The sequence below is a fragment of the Podarcis erhardii genome, assembly GCF_964252035.2.
Source record: "Podarcis erhardii genome assembly, chromosome: 4".
NCBI lineage: Eukaryota > Metazoa > Chordata > Lepidosauria > Squamata > Lacertidae > Podarcis > Podarcis erhardii.
Window position 1 is genome coordinate 10,915,547 of NC_138508.1, and position 20,411 is coordinate 10,935,957.

Sequence of the window (20,411 nt, forward strand, 5' to 3'; positions counted from 1 at the left end):
TACATCTGCACAGGGCCTATTTGATGTGAAAATGGCAAATGCCACACAAAAAGAGACAAATGTAGGTATAGTACAGAAAACTTTAGGTCCCTTATAAATGTTGAATTGTGTGTACAGAAGAAGCACATGCATTGTTTTTTGTGCAAATGCTAGAATACCCAAACCCCAAATAGTACTAGGAGAATATATAGCTGCGCATAATAGAAACGTTAAAAGGAATTGTGGAAAATAAGAATGATGTTACCTCAAGTATATTATCAGATGATGGAAACAAATAATGGGTGGTTTGCATTTCATTTACAATTATGAACTAATTTGTTCATTTACGGCAAGTTGCAGAAAGTAAATTACACGTGACTGCAAACAAATATCTTTATGGTGCAATTTGTTTGCAGTGCACTGAATGCTATTCTCATGGGACTACGTAATACCCTTGTTACACATTCACACCCACCTATTACCACATCTTACAGTTCTTGTTACAATAATGGGTGCCAAAGGCAAAGTGAAGAGTCCCAAAAGGAATGGAGGGAACAATGGAAGGCTCCTTTCCATAGCCACACTGGAACTCAGGATTTGCATGCGAGGAAGCACAAAACAAAACAAAGGCAAAGAAGACAAAGCCTACGTGTTGGCAAGGTGGGCAGAACCATTCTCCATCAGGAATGATCATCAGTGGGGGTCGAAGGCAGGCCGTATGGTAGCCGCTGTCACAAGAGTCGCACAAGAGAATCTGTGGAAATAAACCAAGGAGTCAGTCGGACCTTGCACTTGCACTGTGAAGCACATCAAGGCGCACCTTGCTTTCCTATGTTTGCATAAATCAGCCTTCACCAACTGGTGCAACTCCAGACGTTGTGGACTACAACTCCCACCGGTTCCAGCCACCATGGCCAATGGTCAGGGATGATGTGAGCTGTTGTCCGACGGTATTCGGAGGGGGGCCAGATTGAGGAAGGCTGGCGTAAACATTCTGAAATTGAAGTGGCCAATAGATCCATATGCAGATAAACTGTTGCTTTTGCTGGAAAGCCCAGGGGCAATATTCATTAAAGTTAAACTCTTTCAAGTCCCATTGACTTCAATGGAAGGTATTAATTCTCTCACTGACATGGATAGGATATTAAAGGGGTTAACCAGATCAGGCTCCAGGTATACTAACATTCCTAGATTAAACCTGAATTCGCTGTTGTCATAAAGTAGAGGCAAAAACATGTTCCGTCTCTTCTTTTCTCATGCAGTTGTAGACTGAAATGGGAAGTTCTTATTCTCTTTAAAGACAATATGGGCAATTCTTAAGGGAACTGGCTATGTCAAGGACTACACTGCAATACAGCCTATTTTGATATGAAGACATTCCAGTTCATAAATGTATATGATCCTCAGAGAGGAGAATTTTTCTGTTAAATCCTACTAGGGAGAGAAAATAGAAAAGACCAAATGGGCCTTTGGTTGTCACTGCTTCTCCAAACAGCCCTGTGGTTTTGCAAGGACTCCAAGGTTTCTGTTGAGTACCCAGCCTTCCCGCCAAACTACAGATTGCAAGTGTTCCTGGGACAAAAGCCACCGCAATTAAACCAACTGAATTTTGCAGCAAAGCTGTGTCCACAGAAAAGAGACAATGCAGGCAGAGTGATTTTTTTTAAAGAACACACATACATGCACAAGAATAATTTAAGGTACAGTGGTGCCCCGCAAGATGAATGCCTCGCAAGACGAAAAACCCGCTAGACAAAAGGGTTTTCCGTTTTTCGAGGCGCTTCGCAAGACGAATTTCTCTATGGGCTTGCTTTGCAAGACGAAAACGTCTTGCGAGTCTTGCGATTTTTTTCGCTCCCCCCCCCCTTTTCTAAGCCGCTAAGCCGCTAATAGCGCTAATCCGCGAAGAGGGTTGCTTCGCAAGACGAAAAAACCGCAAGACGAAGAGACTCGCGGAACGGATTCTTTTCGTCTTGCGAGGCACCACTGTACCTATTTTTTGTCAGTGTTATTGCCCCATATTTATGTAACACGTAATAGTTTAGAATCCGCTCCCAGGTCTGAACTTCCAAATGCACAACATGACTTAGAATTGCTTGTCTGCTTTCGTTTCCCATCTTCGAAGCACCCCACCACTTAAATTCATTCTGTCTTCAAGGTGCAACAGCCTGCAGAAGTGGCTGGTCAATTCAGACATCACACCAAAACATGATTTGCACACCCAAACCTGTTTTACTGGTGAAACACGAACCATGCATTGCCAATTCAGACAACATGCCAAGTCATACCTAAACTTCCTTTAACCATAGGTTTGGCATGATGTCTGAATTGAGCCAGTATATCTGTAGAATGCTTAAGAATGGCTTTGCTAAGTTTCACTGCTCTTGAAGACAAGAACCTACTAGCTCTGGGTGATTGGGGAGGCCGCATTTCTTGCACGGCTCATCGTCATCAGCAGGCGCAGGTTCTTCCTCTTCCTCCTCCTCTTCCTCCTGATCCTCAGAGTCTTCTTCACTCTCTGAATCATCGCTCTCATCATTGCTCGAATATCTCCACCTACCACGAGTTCGAGTACCAGCCCACCGAACTTTGCTTCGCTGTGACGCCTAGAAACCCAGTGACAAGGGAAACCTCATTGTCTCGGCACCTTGTTACAGTTCCATGCTGAATCATACATTCCCCCCAGTTTACATTGCATCAAATAAAAAACAGCCATGCGCAGATTATACAATGCCTTCTGGACATGACAACGGTTGTACTGGGATTCAATGCTAAATGGTTTAGCAGTATAAGAACAAGCCGCAGAAGCCTCAGGTTCAAACTCCCCCCTCTCCTCCAGTGCAGCTGCAAGGAAACTGTTGCTTCTATTTTAGATTAGTCACTGTTTACCATGCCCCCATAACCCTGAACAGTGCTTGATCTTAACTATGTTCTTTTTTTTTTAAAGAAACAAACCATTCTTAAGATTAAGCATAGTTAAGATCAGGGGTCAGCAACCTAAGGCCCATGGGCCAAAAGCGGCCTGCGGAGGTTGTTTGACCGGGCCATGAGCCACCCCCAAACCGAGATGTCCGCTCTCGCGCTGCGCTAAACCGGCACATCTGCGCAGATGCAGACACCGAAAATCATGCGCATGATCGGGCCCACGGAGGGATCTCCGTGGGACCGATCTGGCCCAGGCTAGATAAACCTTGCTGACCCCTGGTTAAGATTATCCAATTTGTCTAGATTTAGATGTCACAACAAGCTGCATTTAATCTAAAATTGTAGGGAAAGCTTCCAAACTTCTCCTTAAGCCTATACCAGAGGACAAAGAGGAGCACATGAGTCCAAGGCTCACCAATGCTTGTTGTCATAATGTCAACCAATGATTTAGTGTTATTTCTGAACAAGGCCAATATCACTCTTTAAAAAAACAAAAACCCCAACTCATTTATTCCCTTCCCTTCTGAAGTTACACTACTTTATACCAGCACCCATCATCTGTTCCACACACAAATGAGCTGAAATCTGATCATATGACCTGCTGCTGCAAATTAGGATCTAATGATATAAACACTGCGTTTGAAGAGAAAGAGAACAAGTTCTGTCCTTGCATATGAAATCTTTCTTTTTCAGTCTGGCCTTCAAACAAGGGAAAACCTTCCCTCAGCTGGATTGACGCAGCTGATGAGACCAAAGTGGGAATTCTCGTGGAGACAGTGGAAAGACTTGGTTTTCACAGTGAGCTACCTCAGATTTAGCTGGAGGCTGGGCTCTCTTCTGAAAACAATTTTGCACCTTGTGGACAGATTGCTCACACAGGACTGGACCACTAAATTGTGCAGAGCAAGGACAGTATCTCCCTGGCACAATCCTAAAACCACACATAGGGAAACATCAAAGTAGAAAGCAGTACCTCTGTATGACTCTCTGCTTTCAAATCAAATGGGGATAATGAGGCAAATGAGGGCACCACCACCAGGAATCCACTGAGAATTCCCAGCCAGAGGACATGTAACCCAACCAAGTCTTAGCTGAAGGAGGACAAAGACACTGCCTGTCTCAAAATCTTCCTCTTTTCCTGAAGCTTCCAGCCCTCACCAGGTGTTCCCCACTCACAGTAAACCACTGGGATCATGATGAATTTTACTCTCTTGGCCATAGATTTTGACCTTGTGATGACGTAGCAGCCAGAACATTATTCTTGCCATTCTCAAACTCAAGTGCTCCTTCTAGTTGTCTTACTGGCATCCCTAATGACTCTTGTATTAACTCTGCAACTTCCTATTCCATTTCTTTCACACGCAAAAATATATTCTAGACTCATTTTCTGTACCGTTTCCAGGTATCATCAAACACGTGACCCTCAACTACTCCAACTTTGCAGAAGGGCAAACGTTTCCCATGCAATAATCACTGTAACTAAATGCAAACTGTATAGCCAGTGTAGAAAACACTAGCTAGTAATAACTGCTATGGCACGAGATATCGTTTTAGCCTACCAAAAACTTTTCAACTGATTCACTGAATCAATTAAACATCTAAATGCTGAAGCCTTACATCAAGCTTTCTTATAATCTTATAAGCTTGATAATTTCTTATCTTGATAATTCTGAGCCAGCTAGTAACTGTGGGGATCACATGATCACACCTTCTCTGCAGCCATCATTTTTCAGGAGACAGGGAGCTCTATCCAATGCTCACACAATTGGGACTCCCGCTTCCTCTCCTCTTGTGTGCCCCCAAAAATCTACTCCAGAGAATCCCTCAAGTCTCTGGTGCAGATTTTGAGGGTGCACAGGGGAGAAGGGAAAAGGGAACAGTTCCACTGCTTTAGTGGGACCCTGACAGGCAAGCAGAAGCTCTCTATACTGTGTTCTATCACTCCTGCTTCCAGGCATAATGCCTTGTGCTAAAAATGTCAAAACAGAGTAAAAATTAGAATACTGGGTACAGAGCAAGGCCTGCCAATTGAGCAAAACTCTTCCAAACTGTACAGATTAGTATAATGGGGGTGGGGTGGGGGTGGATGGGCAGAAACCAAAATGTCTTAGCATAGACTTGGGTTTCTAAACAACATTAGTGGCCAGCGAAATTCAAAAGACTCAAGGCGCACAGCTCTCATGTGAATATTTTACCTTGCTAGCCTTAGAATTTATTTCCTTCTCTTGCTTTTTTGAGTCCTCTTTCTTCTCCGGCTTTTGCACAGCAGCTGGTTTTTCTTCCTCCTCCTCACTCCGTTTTTTCTCGGGCTTCTGATCTCGGGTCTCCACTATTTTGGGAGTGGGCTTAGATATCCGGGGAGACCTCCTTAAAATGCGACCGACACCAACAGCCGCCGCCTCCTCCTCCTTTTCAGAGGCTGCATTCTGAGTCTTGGGAGGAGGGTCGGTTTTCTTTCTACTCGAGATCCTGATTGTGAGCTTGATCCCATCTTTCTGCCTCTCGGAGGTGATTTCCCTATTCTCCGTTAGCGAACCTTCGTCTTCAGAAATCAGCTTGTATTTACACTTGCTTTTCACAGGCTCTTTTTTAGCCTCAGGAGGTTCCTCGGCAGAACTTTGGGCATTGCCTAATTTGGGCGTTTCTTTCCCTTCAACTTCAGTGTCCTTCTGCGGCTTAGAATCCTGCCCTGCCTGTACTTTGCATTTATCAGGAAGTGTGCTTTTAGAGACAGATTCCTCCTTCTCAGCAACCAATTTCTCCGAGGGAAGGGCTGGAGCAGGCGGTGGAGTCACAGCCGCTCTTAGCAACTCTGCCTTCTCCCCGGGTTGACCTTTATTTTTCAGATCCTCATCAACTGCTGGAGTTGCCTGCTCCTTTGGGGAAGATGCAGTTAAGGATTTATCTAGACATTCCTTGGGAGGTGCCAGGCCATCTTTTGCTTTCATAGGTTCCACTGACTTCTTGAGACAATCATCCGTTTTTGAAGGTGCTTCTACGACAGACTCTGAAACCTTACTGTCAAGCAAGCTTTCTTTTCCTTTCGGGCTGGTCTCCTCCTTTAAAGGCACTTTCTGATAAGAAACCTCAGCTACCACACTAGCTACCTCCTTCCCTGTATGCAAAATATTTCTTTCGACATCAGCTGTTCGTACTATCGTGCTAACGGTCTCCAGTATTTTCTCGCTGCTTACACCATTTTCCTCCTTAGGCAGGCTGGAGGCGTCTTCCTTTGTGCCTGGGGAACGTTCCAACTTGTTATTTGGCATGATTTTCTCACTACTAACCTCCCCATTAACAAGACATTTCCCATCGGTAATTGTAGGGACTCTCTTAAACGTCTCTTCCTCTTGTTTCCCTTCCTCCTTCAAGACATCCTTCGTTGGGGTAATACATTTTCGCAAGGGCCCTTTTAATGGGCTGTCGTAATCATCAGTCAGCTTAATCTCTCGCTTTTTCAGTGGAATCTTTGCCTGCTGGTCATTTTTTAGTTTCTCGCTTTCTTCCACACTTCGCTCCACCACTTCCTGGGGAGCTTTGACATTGACACAGAACTCTATCCTCTCGGGCTCGTGAACAGTTACCTCTGCATTGCTATTTACATCTTTCAAGTCTTTTGGCTCTAGCTTATTTTCCTTCACCTCCACTTTAATGGGCTTAACGTTTTCTTTAAAAGAGTCCCTTTCTTCTTTGGTAATTTGCATTTCCCCATTGTTTTCCAAAGGTTTATCTAACTTCACTATAACTGGCAGCTTTATGATTTCTCTCTCTTGCACTTTTTCTAATTTTATCTTGTTTTCCTCTTCCGAAACTGCTGGAGGTGGAAGGCTTTCCAACTGTTTTGGCAGCTCCTCTTTTATCTCTTCTTTTTCTTCTTTGACCTTCAAGTCACTTTCTGTTTCATTTAAAAGAAAAAAGAGCAAAGTAAAGCAATGTTACAATCACCATAAGCCAAATGATTCTCCCCACCCTCAGTACTACACAATTTTTGAAGCATTTAGTTGTTCCAGGCACTGAACACATGAATGCTAAATATCAGCTCATGTCGAAACAAAAATGGCTCCAATGGTACTTTACTCTGAGTGAACGTTTCAGTACAGCAAAAAATCACTGGGCAAATCTATGTAACAAATATAACCTGGTTTCATTCCAATTCAACTGTCCTGGCTATCCCCTCAAGAAAACCCTGAAAACTATAGTTTTGTGCTATTCTGAGAAATCTCCATTACTATCTCACTTCCCCTGTATGGAATTACAATTCTCAAGGCCCTCCAGGAAGAGTGAATGATTGCTTTACTATTTGAAGTCTGCAGAAGAGAGCTAGGAAGGGCCAAAAGGCTTGTAAGTCCAATGGTGGCACCTCCTTAGAAGAATGCTTTCCCCAGAGAGGCTTGCCTGGTACCCATCCTAATGTCACTTTAATAGCAGCAATACTTTTAAAAAAACTTCTCAAGTTTTTTTTAGGTTAAATGGCTTCCAATTTTGAATCACGCCCACATTTGCAGCACATAAATCCCTCAAAATAGTCAACACTGAGCATGATTAATGCAAAAGATCCCTTGCAAGGTAAGAATAGCAGCAAAACCTTGGGTTGACGTTTCTTCGCCCTTTTTGGCCTCTTCACCTTCAATACTAGGGCTCTCCCGTGACGAATTATCCTGTTGCTGTTTTTTTAATAGTTCGGGATCAATTTGTGCTTTGAGGAGTTCCAGAGTTTCAGCCAGCTCATTTCGGCTTCTGGATAAACAAAAAACAAAAAAACCCATCAAGCCCCATAACCTTGCCAGCCTTGTGTAATATCCCACACTTGTGCAAACCAGACTGCACGCATTCGGCTTTGCCAGCATCAGCAGGAAAATGAAGAGTAAGTAAATGGTACAGGACTATGTCTGGAAAACCATGGGTGCAGCCCCCGCAACTGCCCCTTCCCCCTAAGGAATTTCACAGACACCTATCACTGCTATAGGGAACCACTTGCACTTTTGTACTCTCAGCAGTCAGCACACCAGTTCCCACCCTCCTCTCACACCTACCTGCAAGCATAGCAGAACCAAGGAATAGCCACACATAGCAAGCCTGGAACAAAAGGAACACAGGCATACAAAAAGGAGCAATGGCCAGCACTGCAGCACATATTCACCACAGCCCATATTCAGGGCCAGATCTCCAGACCTAAGAATAGTCTGCTAGATCAGGCCACTGAGTCCAGCATCCTGTTCTCACAGTGGCTAACCAGATGCCTGTGGGAAACAAAACAAAACAAGAACACAAGGGCCCTCGCTCCTCTTGTAGTTTCCAGCAACTTGTATTAGCATTACTGCCTGTGGAAGTAGAGCACAGCCATCTTGACTGGCAGCCGTCAATTTCCTAATCCTTTTTTTAAAGTCTCCCATCGCTGCCTCCTGGGGGAGCAGTTTCATGGTTTGACATCGTGCTGCATGAAGAAGTATTTTATCTGTCCTAACATTCATCTTCACTGGGTGCCCATGAGTTCCAATGTTATGAGGGAGCTCTAATGTTATGTTATGTTATGCCATGCATAATTTTATAAACTTTTATAATGTTACATAAGGGATGCAGGTGGCGCTGTGGGTTAAACCACAGAGCCTAAGGCTTGCTGATCAGAAGGTTGGCAGTTCGAATCCCTGCAATGGGGTGAGATCCCGTTGCTCGGCCCCTGCTCCTGCCAACCTAGCAGTTCAAAAGCACATCAAAGTGCAAGTAGATAAATAGGTACCGCTCTGGCAGGAAGGTAAACGGCGTTTCCGTGCGCTGCTCTGGTTCGCCAGAAGCGGCTTAGTCATGCTGGCCACATGACCCGGAAGCTGTACGCTGGCTCCCTCGGCCAATAAAGCAAGATGAGCGCCGCAACCCCAGAGTCAGCCACGACTGGACCTAATGGTCAGGGGTCCCTTTACCTTTATAATATTACATCTTACTTGCCTCTTCTCCCCCCTTTTTATTAATTAAAACAAGTCATAGCAATATATCTCAAACAGAATATTTAAAAAATCATACAACTCTGTCCGCTGCCAAAATGTTATAATATGATCATAATAACCTCCAGCTTTTTCTCTAAACTAAAAGTTCCAAGTACTGCAACTTTTCTTCATAGGGAAATTGCTTCAATCTCTTGGATCATTTTGGCGGCCCTTTTCTGAACCACCACTTTGTAAGCTTTTGGCTTTGTTTCAGGTGCAGCACTAAACCATCGCAAAGATGTACGTGTAGCTGTAAATATTTCCTTATGCACAGTGAGTCAGAGAGAACATTTTAAAAATCTAATCTAATAAATGAACCTGAGAGAGGCGTTTCTTCTAAAGTCAACGTAACGGCGTTGTGTCTGGGTAAAAAGAACAATACCTGACAATGCACTTCCATGAAGACCCATCTTGATCATCTTGCTCTTCAACATACACCCTAACATTATGGTCTTGATCCAGCTGGTACCAGTAGGTCAGCCCATCTTTGTCTCTGCCAATCGGCTGAAGGCGCATAGCATCTGCATCTTCCTCATTAATGATATTCTTAAATTTCAGATTGTCATCAAACTGGCACTCACAAAGGTACTAAAGAAATGGGACGGGGGGAGAGAAAGAGCACATCAAACTAATGTTGGAAACACCAAAGGAACACTTTCTGCTGGTGCACCAGCAAGAGACTAATTTGCAAAAACAGTAATTGAAGGGCTTGATTTAAGAAATTGTTGGGGAGGGGCCACAGCTCAGATGGCAGGGCCCTTGCTCTGTATTAAGAAGGACTCAGATTTACCATATTTTTCGCTCTATAAGACGCACCAGACGACAAGACGTGCCTAGTTTTTGGAGGAGGAAAACAAGAAAAAAAATATTCTGAATCCCAGAAGCCAGAACAGCAAGAGGGATCGCTGAGCAGCGAAACCAGCGATCCCTCTTGCTGTTCTGGCTTTTGGGATAGCTGCGCAGCCTACATTCACTCCATAAGACGCACACACATTTCCCCTTACTTTTTAGGAGGGAAAAAGTGAGTCTTATAGAGCAAAAAATACGGTAATCTCTAGCATTGCTATAAATGAGAGAGGGCTGAGAAAGTCTTGTGCTTGAGACTTTGGAGACCTGATACGAAGCAGAGGTAATTATAAGTAGGTACCAAAGCAAGCAGGACGCGGGTGGCGCTGTGGGTAAAACCTCAGCGCCTAGGACTTGCCGATCGCATGGTCGGCAGTTCGAATCCCCGTGGCAGGGTGAGCTCCCGTCGTTCGGTCCCAGCTCCTGCCCACCTAGCAGTTCGAAAGCACCCTTAAAGCGCAAGTAGATAAATAGGTACCGCTTTATAGTGGGAAGGTAAACGGCGTTCCGTGTGCTGCGCTGGCTCGCCAGATGCAGCTTGTCACGCTGGCCACGTGACCCGGAAGTGTCTGCGGACAGCGCTGGCTCCCGGCCTCTAGAGTGAGATGAGCGCACAACCCTAGAGTCTGTCAAGACTGGCCCGTACGGGCAGGGGTACCTTTACCTTTACCTTTACCAAAGCAAGCGGTCTTCAATGGTTCCGCCTCACCATCTCTTTTTAAAAGGGACATTTTGAATCCACCACTGCATTTTCTGTAGTTCTGGAGTAGCGTATAAAGGTAGCTTTTAAAATGAATGATACCCACCCACCATGTAGCCACCTGTGCAGTGGTGGGAGAAAGACAACCTGTTATTGTGACAGCCCTCTCTCACAGGGGTCACCAGGGCATTTTCAAGCCCAAAATGGTTGGGGACCAAGTCCCAGTGGCGTAGCGTGGGTTGTTAGCACCCGGGGCAAGGCAAGTAATTTGCGCCCCCTAACCCACACGCCTGGCACCCCCCCTCCACAGTGGGCGGCGACCCGGCGGCTCGGATCGGATTCGCACAGCCAGCACAGAAGTGAGAGTGAGTGAGTGAGTGAGAGAGCCAGGTAGGGGCAGAGAGCTACGAGTGCGAGCGTGGGCCCCCCCCCCAGATGTTGCGCCTGGTGCGGCCGGCCCCCCCTGCACCCCCCACACTACGCCACTGCCAAGTCCCATAGCATTCTACCTACAACCATACCAGACCTCCTTATACTTTAACATAAACAATGGAGGTCATTCTCAAGTGCCTGCAGTTAAGACTGGTGGAAACCAATGAGGCCTTTAATTGCTGCGTCCCACATTGCTGGGATGCTTTATCATCTGGGGCATGGGTAGGCAAACTAAGGCCCGGGGGCCAGATCCAGCCCAATCACCTTCTAAATCCGGCTTGTGGACGGTCTGGGAATCTGTGTGTTTTTACATGAGTAGAATGTGTCCTTTTATTCGAAATGCATCTCTGGGTTATTTGTGGGGCCTGCCTGGTGTTTTTACATGAGTAGAATGTGTGCTTTCTTTTCTTTTCCCTTGAACTATCAATTCTTTATTGATTAAAAGATCTGCATATCTATACAAACATTATGTATTATCTCTTAACAGGTAAAAAAAAAGAATGTGTGCTTTCATTTAAAATGCATCTCTGGGTTATTTGTGGGGCCTGCCTGGTGTTTTTACATGAGTAGAATATGTGCTTTTATTTAAAATGCATCTCTGGGTTATTTGTGGGACATAGGAATTCATTCATTCCCCCCCCCCCCCATATAGTCCAGCCCTCCACAAGGTCTGAGGGACAGTGGACTGGCTCCTTGCTGAAAAAGTCTTCTGACCCCTGATCTGGAGTCTGGCAGGTGCTGTTGGTTTATGTCTTTTGGAAGGCATATATGTTCTCCTCTGAGCTGTTCTTATTGAGCTACTATCAGTTTCGATTCCATTTAATGTTTTTGTTGTTGTTTTGTTTATTTATTGTGGCTGTATTTATTGTGTTTCATTGTACATTTTCATCTTGAAAGCTGCCTCGAGAGGGCTTTTGCCCTTAAAGGCAGCCTTAAAACATTTTAAATACATTAAATTGAATTCACTAAACCAAGGTTCTAACTCACAGGGTTGTTGTGTAAGGATTATTGAGATTATGTTTATGAAGCACTCTACTCTCAAGCACTGCATACATTAAATGATCCACTAGCTTTTCAATATACCAGTAAACAATAAATATATATATAATCTTTCCTTGTAGTTGTTTCTTTTAATGAAATGCGAAGTATAGGAGAGCTGGAACACCCAACAGTCCACAAAAATAAAATCTACTGAGAATCTGCACTCAATTTGCTCAGATAGAATTCGGAAATGATTTTCTGTTATCAGTGCATATACAGAAACTGAAATATAATCAAACAAAGTGCTGAATAACAATATTTCTAGAGCCTCTCATAATTTTTGCATGGTAAGTATTTATATAAAGGCTCAGTTTGGACTATCTTCCAAACTATGACAAGCGTTAACCTCAAAACCATAGTTTGCACCCACTCAAACCATGGTTTGGAGCTAGGTCAACCCAGAAACAGTGCAGGAAATTGGAAAATGCGAGGGAACTATGAAGGGTGGGGATGCATAAGCCCATTATAAACTCATAATGGTATAAATAGTGTTTGGAGGATTATCAGGTATCATCACAGGTATTCCAGAAAACTATCACGTGAGTCGAAGACAATAGTACCTTCAATATTCCCAACTTGCATTCCATGCTCATTTCAAAGTATCCTTTTTTCTCCATTTCCCATGCCCAGGTGCTGTTGAATTCTTGACACATCTGAAAGGAAAATGGTTTAAATTAAGTACGAAGTGATCTCCCATCATGGCACCATACTCAATGAAGTGTTACCTAAAGTTTCAGTTTTTGTAGGAATAAAACGGGAAGTGGAAAAAGAAGAGGGATGTGGATTGCTATTAAACTAACAATATGGGGACCTAGGATGGGTATTTATTTATTTATTTGTTTATTTATTTATTTGACTTATAGTCTGCTTTTTGAGAACATGCGCTACAAAGCAGTTCACAACACATATAAAAATACAAATTCAAACACAAAAAACACTTTAGAATCCATTCAGAAACAATACTAAAATCTAAACACCAGTACAGAGATGAAACAGAAACAATAAAATCCAGCCAGATACAGACAGCAAGAGCCCTATTAATCAGAGAAAATAACAATCATAGAATCAGTGTCCTGTAAAGCTGGAAGGGACCCCAAGGCTCACTGAGTCCAACCCTCTGCAATGCTGGAACACAACTAAAGAATCCCTGACAGATGGTCATCCAACCTGTGTTTAGTCCCATTTAAAGGATGTGATGGATGAGACCTGCCCAACCTTAGAAAGAACTGACTACCATAATTGCGGCACCACCACTGAGAAGGCCCTATTAAAGGTTCCCATCCGCCTGATAGGCTTCACCACCAGACACTGGCAGGGGTGGGAACATAAACACACCGCCCCAGAGACCAAATATGAAAAAATGGAATACACAGAAGTCTTTCATAACAATCATTTAAATGAATTGTATTATAAGGACGTTGATTTTTGTGTGCTCTGGAAATTCTTTAAAATTATTTCTGGATGGTAGTGATTACATCTGCATACTATATCTAATATTAAACAATACAAAAACAAAAATTGGCGCAGACACCTCCTATTTCTGGCCATGGTATTGGGGATTCCCAACATCACATATCACCCAATAGTAGAGTTTCAAAGCATCCAATGTAAAAACAACTTACCTTGATCAAGTATTTTTCCCAGCGATCTGCTGTGACGGATTTTCCGATCTTCCTCATCAGTTTCAGGTGAAGTTCTACCAGCTCTCTGGGAACTACAAACAAGAAGGGAAGGGAGTTTAAAAACAAATAAGCAACTAGGTTCTAAATGCTAGACGTAAGCGCAAAAACGTTAAATGTTAACTAATCCACAGAGCCAAAATATTAAAATAGTATGCTCACGCTCATACACACAGTAAAAACTGCATAGTCTGAACATCGTAGTAGATCAGGGCGTAACAAAAGGCATACTATAATCCCAACAGTGGACTACTAACCAATTTCCTGTCAACCACCTTGCACCTGCAGGGTGGCTAGGATTCTTACAAAGAATGTGAAACAAGGTGAGCTGTTGCATCAGGGCACTTCTTATCAAAGCGCTTGCTATATTCTTACTTGGAAAAGCTTAACAAAGATTACTTATGTCATAACTATTAAGAGGCTATCTTACTATTTCTCCATTTGCACTGCTGGACCAGGTAGATTCTAGAAAAAGAAGATGGCGCAGGTTCTCATCTACCTTGGAATCTAGGTAGCTCAACCTTCCAGCACTAAAATCAGACATATGCTAAATTTTGATTTTACACCTTAGGTGGGGTTAATTATTAAGGATTTATAAAAGAACTTAACATCTTTTCCTTTGTTCATAGAGTCTCTCTCTCTCTCAATTGCATATGAGCCAGGAGCAAACTACAGTGGCACCTAGTGGCAGAACGGAGTGGCAGAACCCATGCAGGCAGATCTGAAAAGGTGCTGAGATGGGCAGCCTGATACAGACCTGGAAAAATATCACAGCTGCCCTATCCTTTGGGAAGCCAGCCTTGCACAGGAGCTATTTATCCCTCATGTTTTAACCTTCAAAAAACGGCATAAGCATTTTTATAACCTTTTAGAACTGCTTTCAAACTAGAATGCTACACGCTTGCTTTCTCCCACCCTGGAGGGTAGGACTCGAGGCAATGGCTTCAAGTTACAAGAAAGGAGATTCCGACTAAACATTCGGCAAAACTTTCTGATCGTAAGAGCTGTTCGGCAGTGGAACAGATTCCCACAAGAGGTGGTGGGCTCTCCTTCCTTGGAGGTTTTTAAGCAGAGGTTGGATGGCCATCTGTCATGGCTGGGATTCCTGCACTGCAGGGGGCTGGACTCCCTTGGGTCCCTTCCAGCTCTAAGATTCTATAATCTTAAAGAGGTTCACACATTGCTTCATGAAATTTGTGCTGGAGCAACCAAAATTCTTTGGACTACTGCAATGCGCTCTCCGTGGGGCTACCTTTGAAGGTGACTCGGAAACTGCAATTAATCCAGAATGCGGCAGCCATACTGGTGACTGGGAGCAGCCGCCGAGGCCATATAACACTGGTCCTGAAAGATCTTTATAGGCTCCCAGTACGTTTCCGAGCACAATTCAGAGTGTTGGTGCTGACCTTTAAATCCCTAAACGGCCTCGGTCCTGTATACCTGAAGGAGCGTCTCCACCCCCATCATCCAGCCCGGACACTGAGGTCCAGCCCCAAGGGCCTTCTGGCGGTTCCCTCGCTGCGAGAAGTGAGGTTACAGGGAACCAGGCAGAGGGCCTTCTCGGTAGCAGCGCCTGCCCTGTGGAATGCCCTCCCAGCAGATGTCAAGGCAATAAACAACTATTTTACTTTTAAAAGACAACTGAAGGCGGCCCTGTTTAGGGAAGTTTTTAAAGTCTGACACTGTATTGTTTTTAATATTTTGTTGGAAGCCGCCCAGAGTGGCTGGGGAAACCCAGCCAGATGGGCGGGGTATAAATAAATAAATAAATTATTATTATTATTATTATTATTATTATTATTTGCTTGGAAGTCTTTGCTTAGAAAGTCAACCAAAGAACAGCCTGGAATGCTGCACACTAGTCAAAATACATTATTTGCTGGTGTTTCAGTAAGCTAGTAGTTTAGTTGATCTTGTACTTACTTGTCAGAGAGGGTGGGAATGCAGGTAACAACAGCCAGTTAGACAATTGGGAGGAGGGAAGAAAGGGAGGAATTTGGGGGAAGTGGTCAAATAGCTGGCTTCATTAGAATAATAAGGGCAAGAAAAATGGAGAGAGAGAAAACCAAATAGGTGAGGAAGGGAGGGGCTATTGGGTTCACTATGTTTAGTGAGCCCTATTTAAGAGGATAATTGGGAGGAATTAAAAAGAAAGGAAACAAGACTAGAAGAGACAGTACAAGTGCCTGGCACAGATCCCAAAGAAGGAAAGCCAGGGAGGAAAAATGAGGGGTAAATAGCAACAAAGCAGCAGAGGCAACATTCAAAGCTTGCTCATCCATTATTATTATTTTTCCATGGCACACCAACACTGAAGACAATGCAGAATGCAAAAGCCTCACTAGGGTTATGCCCACGTCGAAAAGTAGTAAGAAAGTTACAGAACTGTTCTTCAGGTGAGATGTGAAGCAAAACAGAAAAGGGGGCAGGTGAGAAAATGGAGGCTGGAATGAAAGTCCCAAAGTAAGCAATTTGTCAGTCTTAAAATGGAGAGAAGGAAGAATTAAGGGAGGCTTAATAGTCTGGTCTGCTAGGTGCAAAACAGGTTTCAGGTTGGACCAAAACCAACTGGGACGAATAATCAACAGTGGCTGTCCAGATAAGATAGAATCATTTTAAATATGCAATCTCAGTGGCCTTCTTATCCACAGTCAAAATAAGAAGCACAAGGCAGGCTCAAACACCCCTTCTGAACAAATTCTCTTTTCCTTTTTCAGTGTTCATCACACCAAGGTTAACACCATGGTTGTCTTTATCTTCAATTTGCAACCAACTGGTGCTGGCAGAATTAATGCTGAAACTGAGGGGGGGGGATTTTATGCCGGTGAAAGAGAGCAAAGCAAAAGTAGGGAAACCTTTCAGCCCGGTGGGCTGGATCTTCATCACTCCTCAACATCTGACAGGCCAATTGGACAAGCTGGCACAGTAGGATTAATCCCTATGCTCACCAGCTGATGAGTGGAGGACGGAATTTTGGTCTTTGCAGGGATCTACTTCATCCGTGCACCCCACATGGGAACACCGGGAAGGCAAATCCCAGCAGGACTGAACCTTCCCCTGCCCATCTGTCAGTGGCAGCAGCTGACAGTTGGGTGTGGTTTTGAAGAAATGAACTTGAGGGCAAAATTGAACTACCCGGCAGGTGAACACTTTGTCTGCGGGCCAGAGGTCCCCTACCCCTAGAGCAAAGGGAGGAAACAAGTGTGCTCACCACAAACTCCTCATCTCTTGCATATAGTGAAGAGAGTGGGAAATGATAGCTCTTTAGCGGGCCTGAGTTTCCATATTTAAAATGACTTGAGAGCAACATACAATAGGTAATGTTCTCTGAAGTGTTACAGTCTGTTTTCCAAAGATGAAACTACTGGTAAAATCAGAGCACAGAAGAAGTGAAGTGGAATACTACAAATCAAAGAGCTGTCAAGTGCTGGTGACAGTTACAGGGAAGCCGAGCGGGCATCTGCTAAGAAAGTTAGAATTGTGCTGGCGCTTCAGAAGCAGGTGAATGGCATAACACAGTAAGCTCAGAACACAAATATACGGCAAAATTTATTGCAAATATACACTCATCCAAATAAAACGAGGTAAAGTAGAATGATGTAATTCTCATTTATTACTATTGTAAACACACAACTCAATTCTATACCTCTGTGCTCTGCATAAGAAACATCAACTACATCTAGAATTTCACAGCCTTTTCAAACCACCGTTTACAATTGTTTATTGGTGTACTTATGTGCGTTTCTTATGACTCTTGGTCATTTTGGTTGCCTTTCATGGCCTCTTTTCCAGTTCTAAAATATCCTACAACGGGTTATTGACCAAATCACTGAGGCTCTTAAAATTTCCCACAACCGTCTCAGTTTCCCCTAGACAGATGGAAAATATTTATTTATTTTATTTAAATGTATCTTTATGCCACTTACCACTGCAAAAATTATCAGGTAGTTTACAAAACAGAAATAAAACATCAACACTGCTCATCTACAAATGAAAAGAAAGAAACCAAATGAAAAACAGCACAGCTGCACTAAAAAGGGCTTACATGGCTGGTATACATAAGGAGAAGGAACTTCCATGCTCCTTACAATTTGCTTCAGAACTACTTTCAGCCCATTCAGCCTGGCACACAAGTGGGTCATTTACAGAGTCATGTGCAAAATTGGATCACACTACAAATATCTTCATTCAGGAGGGAGAGTCGGCACTTAACTAACATTAATAGCAACTGGGAAGCTACTAGCAAAACACAAGAGAGACAGTGTTTGTTTGGTTGTGTTGTCTTCCAAAAAACATGATACTTTAGGTAGAGATTACATGTGAGTCCTTGCCCCCATGCTGCAAATGGAGGACCTGCTGGGAGGTAGTGCCCATGCGATGCATGCAATCACAAGCTCAAACTCTGCACAGTATTGCTTTTGCAAATTACCCACAGTCCCTCACTTTGTGCCTGATATTTTTCTATAAAGCCTGCGCAGTGAATGAATATAGTTTTCTAGGGAATTTTAAACCCAAGACATAATGATTGTTGGGGAACCCAAAATACTGCAAACCTTTAAACAGCCTGCTTAAAAATCTCCTTTGTCCACGGGGCTAGGTAAAGGTACTAACTAAGAGGAATGGGCAAATCTCTCAATGTTGGTTTCTCATATTCCCAATCTTAATTAAGTTTTAATTTACCCTATTCTGACATCTGTTCATACAGTTCATCTGTCTTCATGAAAATGTATCACCATTTTAGTGTGCATTTCCCTAATATACACAGTTTTAAATCTCTAAGCAATTTACAATACATTTCCACACATAGTTTCCCCTAACATACTGTATTTCACTGAGTAGTCATCAACATTGCTTAATAGCCGCACTCCCATTTTTTGACCCCTAAAATCGGTCCCAAAGCACTCATCACATAATATGAAAATGCAACAATTAACAATCCAATCTACTCTTTTCACCTTAGATATCAGTGACTAATGAATCATCTGTGAGAGGTAAAGATTTTTAAATTTAAATTTAACTTTTAAGAATTTTATTTATTTATTTATTTGTTTGTTTAATTCCTATGCCGCCCATTCATTCAAGGATCACAGGTTGGTTTACAATATAAAACCAGAAAAATGCATGACATAGTAACATCACTAAATCATCTACCTTCATTGCATCTGGAGTAAAAAAAATACACCCTACTAAACATTATATGCTTCATTCTCACCATGGTGTGAAAAAAAATTATAAGGGGCTTCTCTAACTGAATTTGTGCCTGTACAAATCCTCCACAAAATTTGAGGACCACAAAAAGAACATTAGTCTGTGCTTTTCACCAGCACACTATTCTACAAATGGACTACACTTTGAGGTATGAAACAGCAAATAATCCAGTGAGACTTCAACTGCAGCCTGAAGCAGCTCAGTGCAAGTCCTCAGTTTACCACTACAGCAAGAGTTAAGCCAAACTCTACTTAACACACAACTATAGAGCTAGAAGGAGCCTTAGAGGCTCCTCTGTCTTCCTGCAGGATTCCCCGCCCCCTTTGCTAAAGGACAAAACAAATAAAGATCAACACCATGACCCAATGGGTAGTGGTTTCTTTCCTTTCCTCCTTGCAGCAGATGCCCCACCCACAACATCACAAAGAGTTGGAAAGGCAAAAAAGTGAGGCTGCTGTTTGGAAGAGGGTGTGTGTGTGTGTGTGTGTGTGTGTGTGTGAGAGAGAGAGAGAGAGAGAGAGAGAGAGAGAGAGAGAGATATGAATGTCCAACCAGTTCGATCTGCACATCTTGGTTGAATTCCTACAGCTTTCCACGCTGTGAGTGCACCACACTAAAATACTGAACAAATGGAGGCAGTGTTAGAAATTAGCCAGGCGCATTTTGCTACTGGCGCAGGTCCAATTGCGACCACGTGGAGGTCTCTGGATGCCAGGTTTGCGATGGACATCTCCATCTGGCTGGCCCCTCCAGCTTTCTTAAGCAGGTCAGCAGAAGACCTTATTTATTACATTTATATCTCACATACATGGTTCTCCCCCCTCCTCAGTTAATCCCTACAATGATCCTGTTAAGAGGCTGTGACTGTTCCAAGGTTACCCCCCAGTGAGCTTCTTTACCAAGTGGGGATTTGAACCAGGTCCTAGTCCAACACTCTAACCACTACATCACAAAGCCTTCCTAGAATACTTCCGCTATGGGGCAGGTATATAAATTAAATAAGTAAAAAATAATGGAAAAGCAAAATGTCACTTAAGAGAAGGATCTGAAATATTTTCCTTGGAGCTTGAATTTGTTTTATTCTGGATTGTTTTATTTGATGTATCAATGTGCTTTAAACCCATTTGAGATTCCCCCCTTAAAATATAATGTGGTATAGAAAGGAAATAAATAATAATGATAATGATAATAAATTCCACTGCAAAAAGGTGCCTAGACATCCTACACCCTGTCGTGGTGACCGTAACCCAGGTATAAGGAGTCATTTGGCAAGTAGCTTATATACCTGAGTTTCTAACACTGAACTGAGAGAGAGGCTGGCCATGCGGCAGGATGAAGCAATCTACTTCAGATGACACCACAAACAGGGAATAAAATATCTGAATGGGGCTGCAAGGCTTTTTAAAGTGTTGGTGCTTGCTGCAAGGGGGAAACACATCATTTATTCTTAACCTCAAGCAGCAAAATATATTGGGCTGATAGTGAATGAAGGTTACATTCTCCAGCTGAAAAGAGATATTTATGGAAACAAGTCTCCTGGTAGCAGCAACAGGAGCACCTTGGTTTGTTCAGATCAGAAAACGATACAGTAAGATTAAACAATTGTCAAATGATGTGAAT

At 43.2% G+C, this 20,411-nt stretch overlaps 1 protein-coding gene across 2 annotated transcripts in view; it reads right to left on the reverse strand.

Annotated features, from left to right (window-relative positions):
* RSF1 (remodeling and spacing factor 1) overlaps positions 1-20,411 on the reverse strand; it is a 42,387-nt gene that overhangs the window by 13,395 nt on the left and 8,581 nt on the right. For both annotated transcript variants that reach the window (XM_081860072.1, XM_081860073.1), the window contains exons 2-8: positions 13,527-13,618; positions 12,465-12,557; positions 9,268-9,473; positions 7,490-7,641; positions 5,100-6,799; positions 2,382-2,585; positions 629-733 (exon numbers count right to left, since the gene is read on the reverse strand). In XM_081860072.1, coding sequence (XP_081716198.1) covers positions 629-733; positions 2,382-2,585; positions 5,100-6,799; positions 7,490-7,641; positions 9,268-9,473; positions 12,465-12,557; positions 13,527-13,618 — 2,552 coding nt within the window. The remainder of the gene's footprint in view (positions 1-628; positions 734-2,381; positions 2,586-5,099; positions 6,800-7,489; positions 7,642-9,267; positions 9,474-12,464; positions 12,558-13,526; positions 13,619-20,411) is intronic.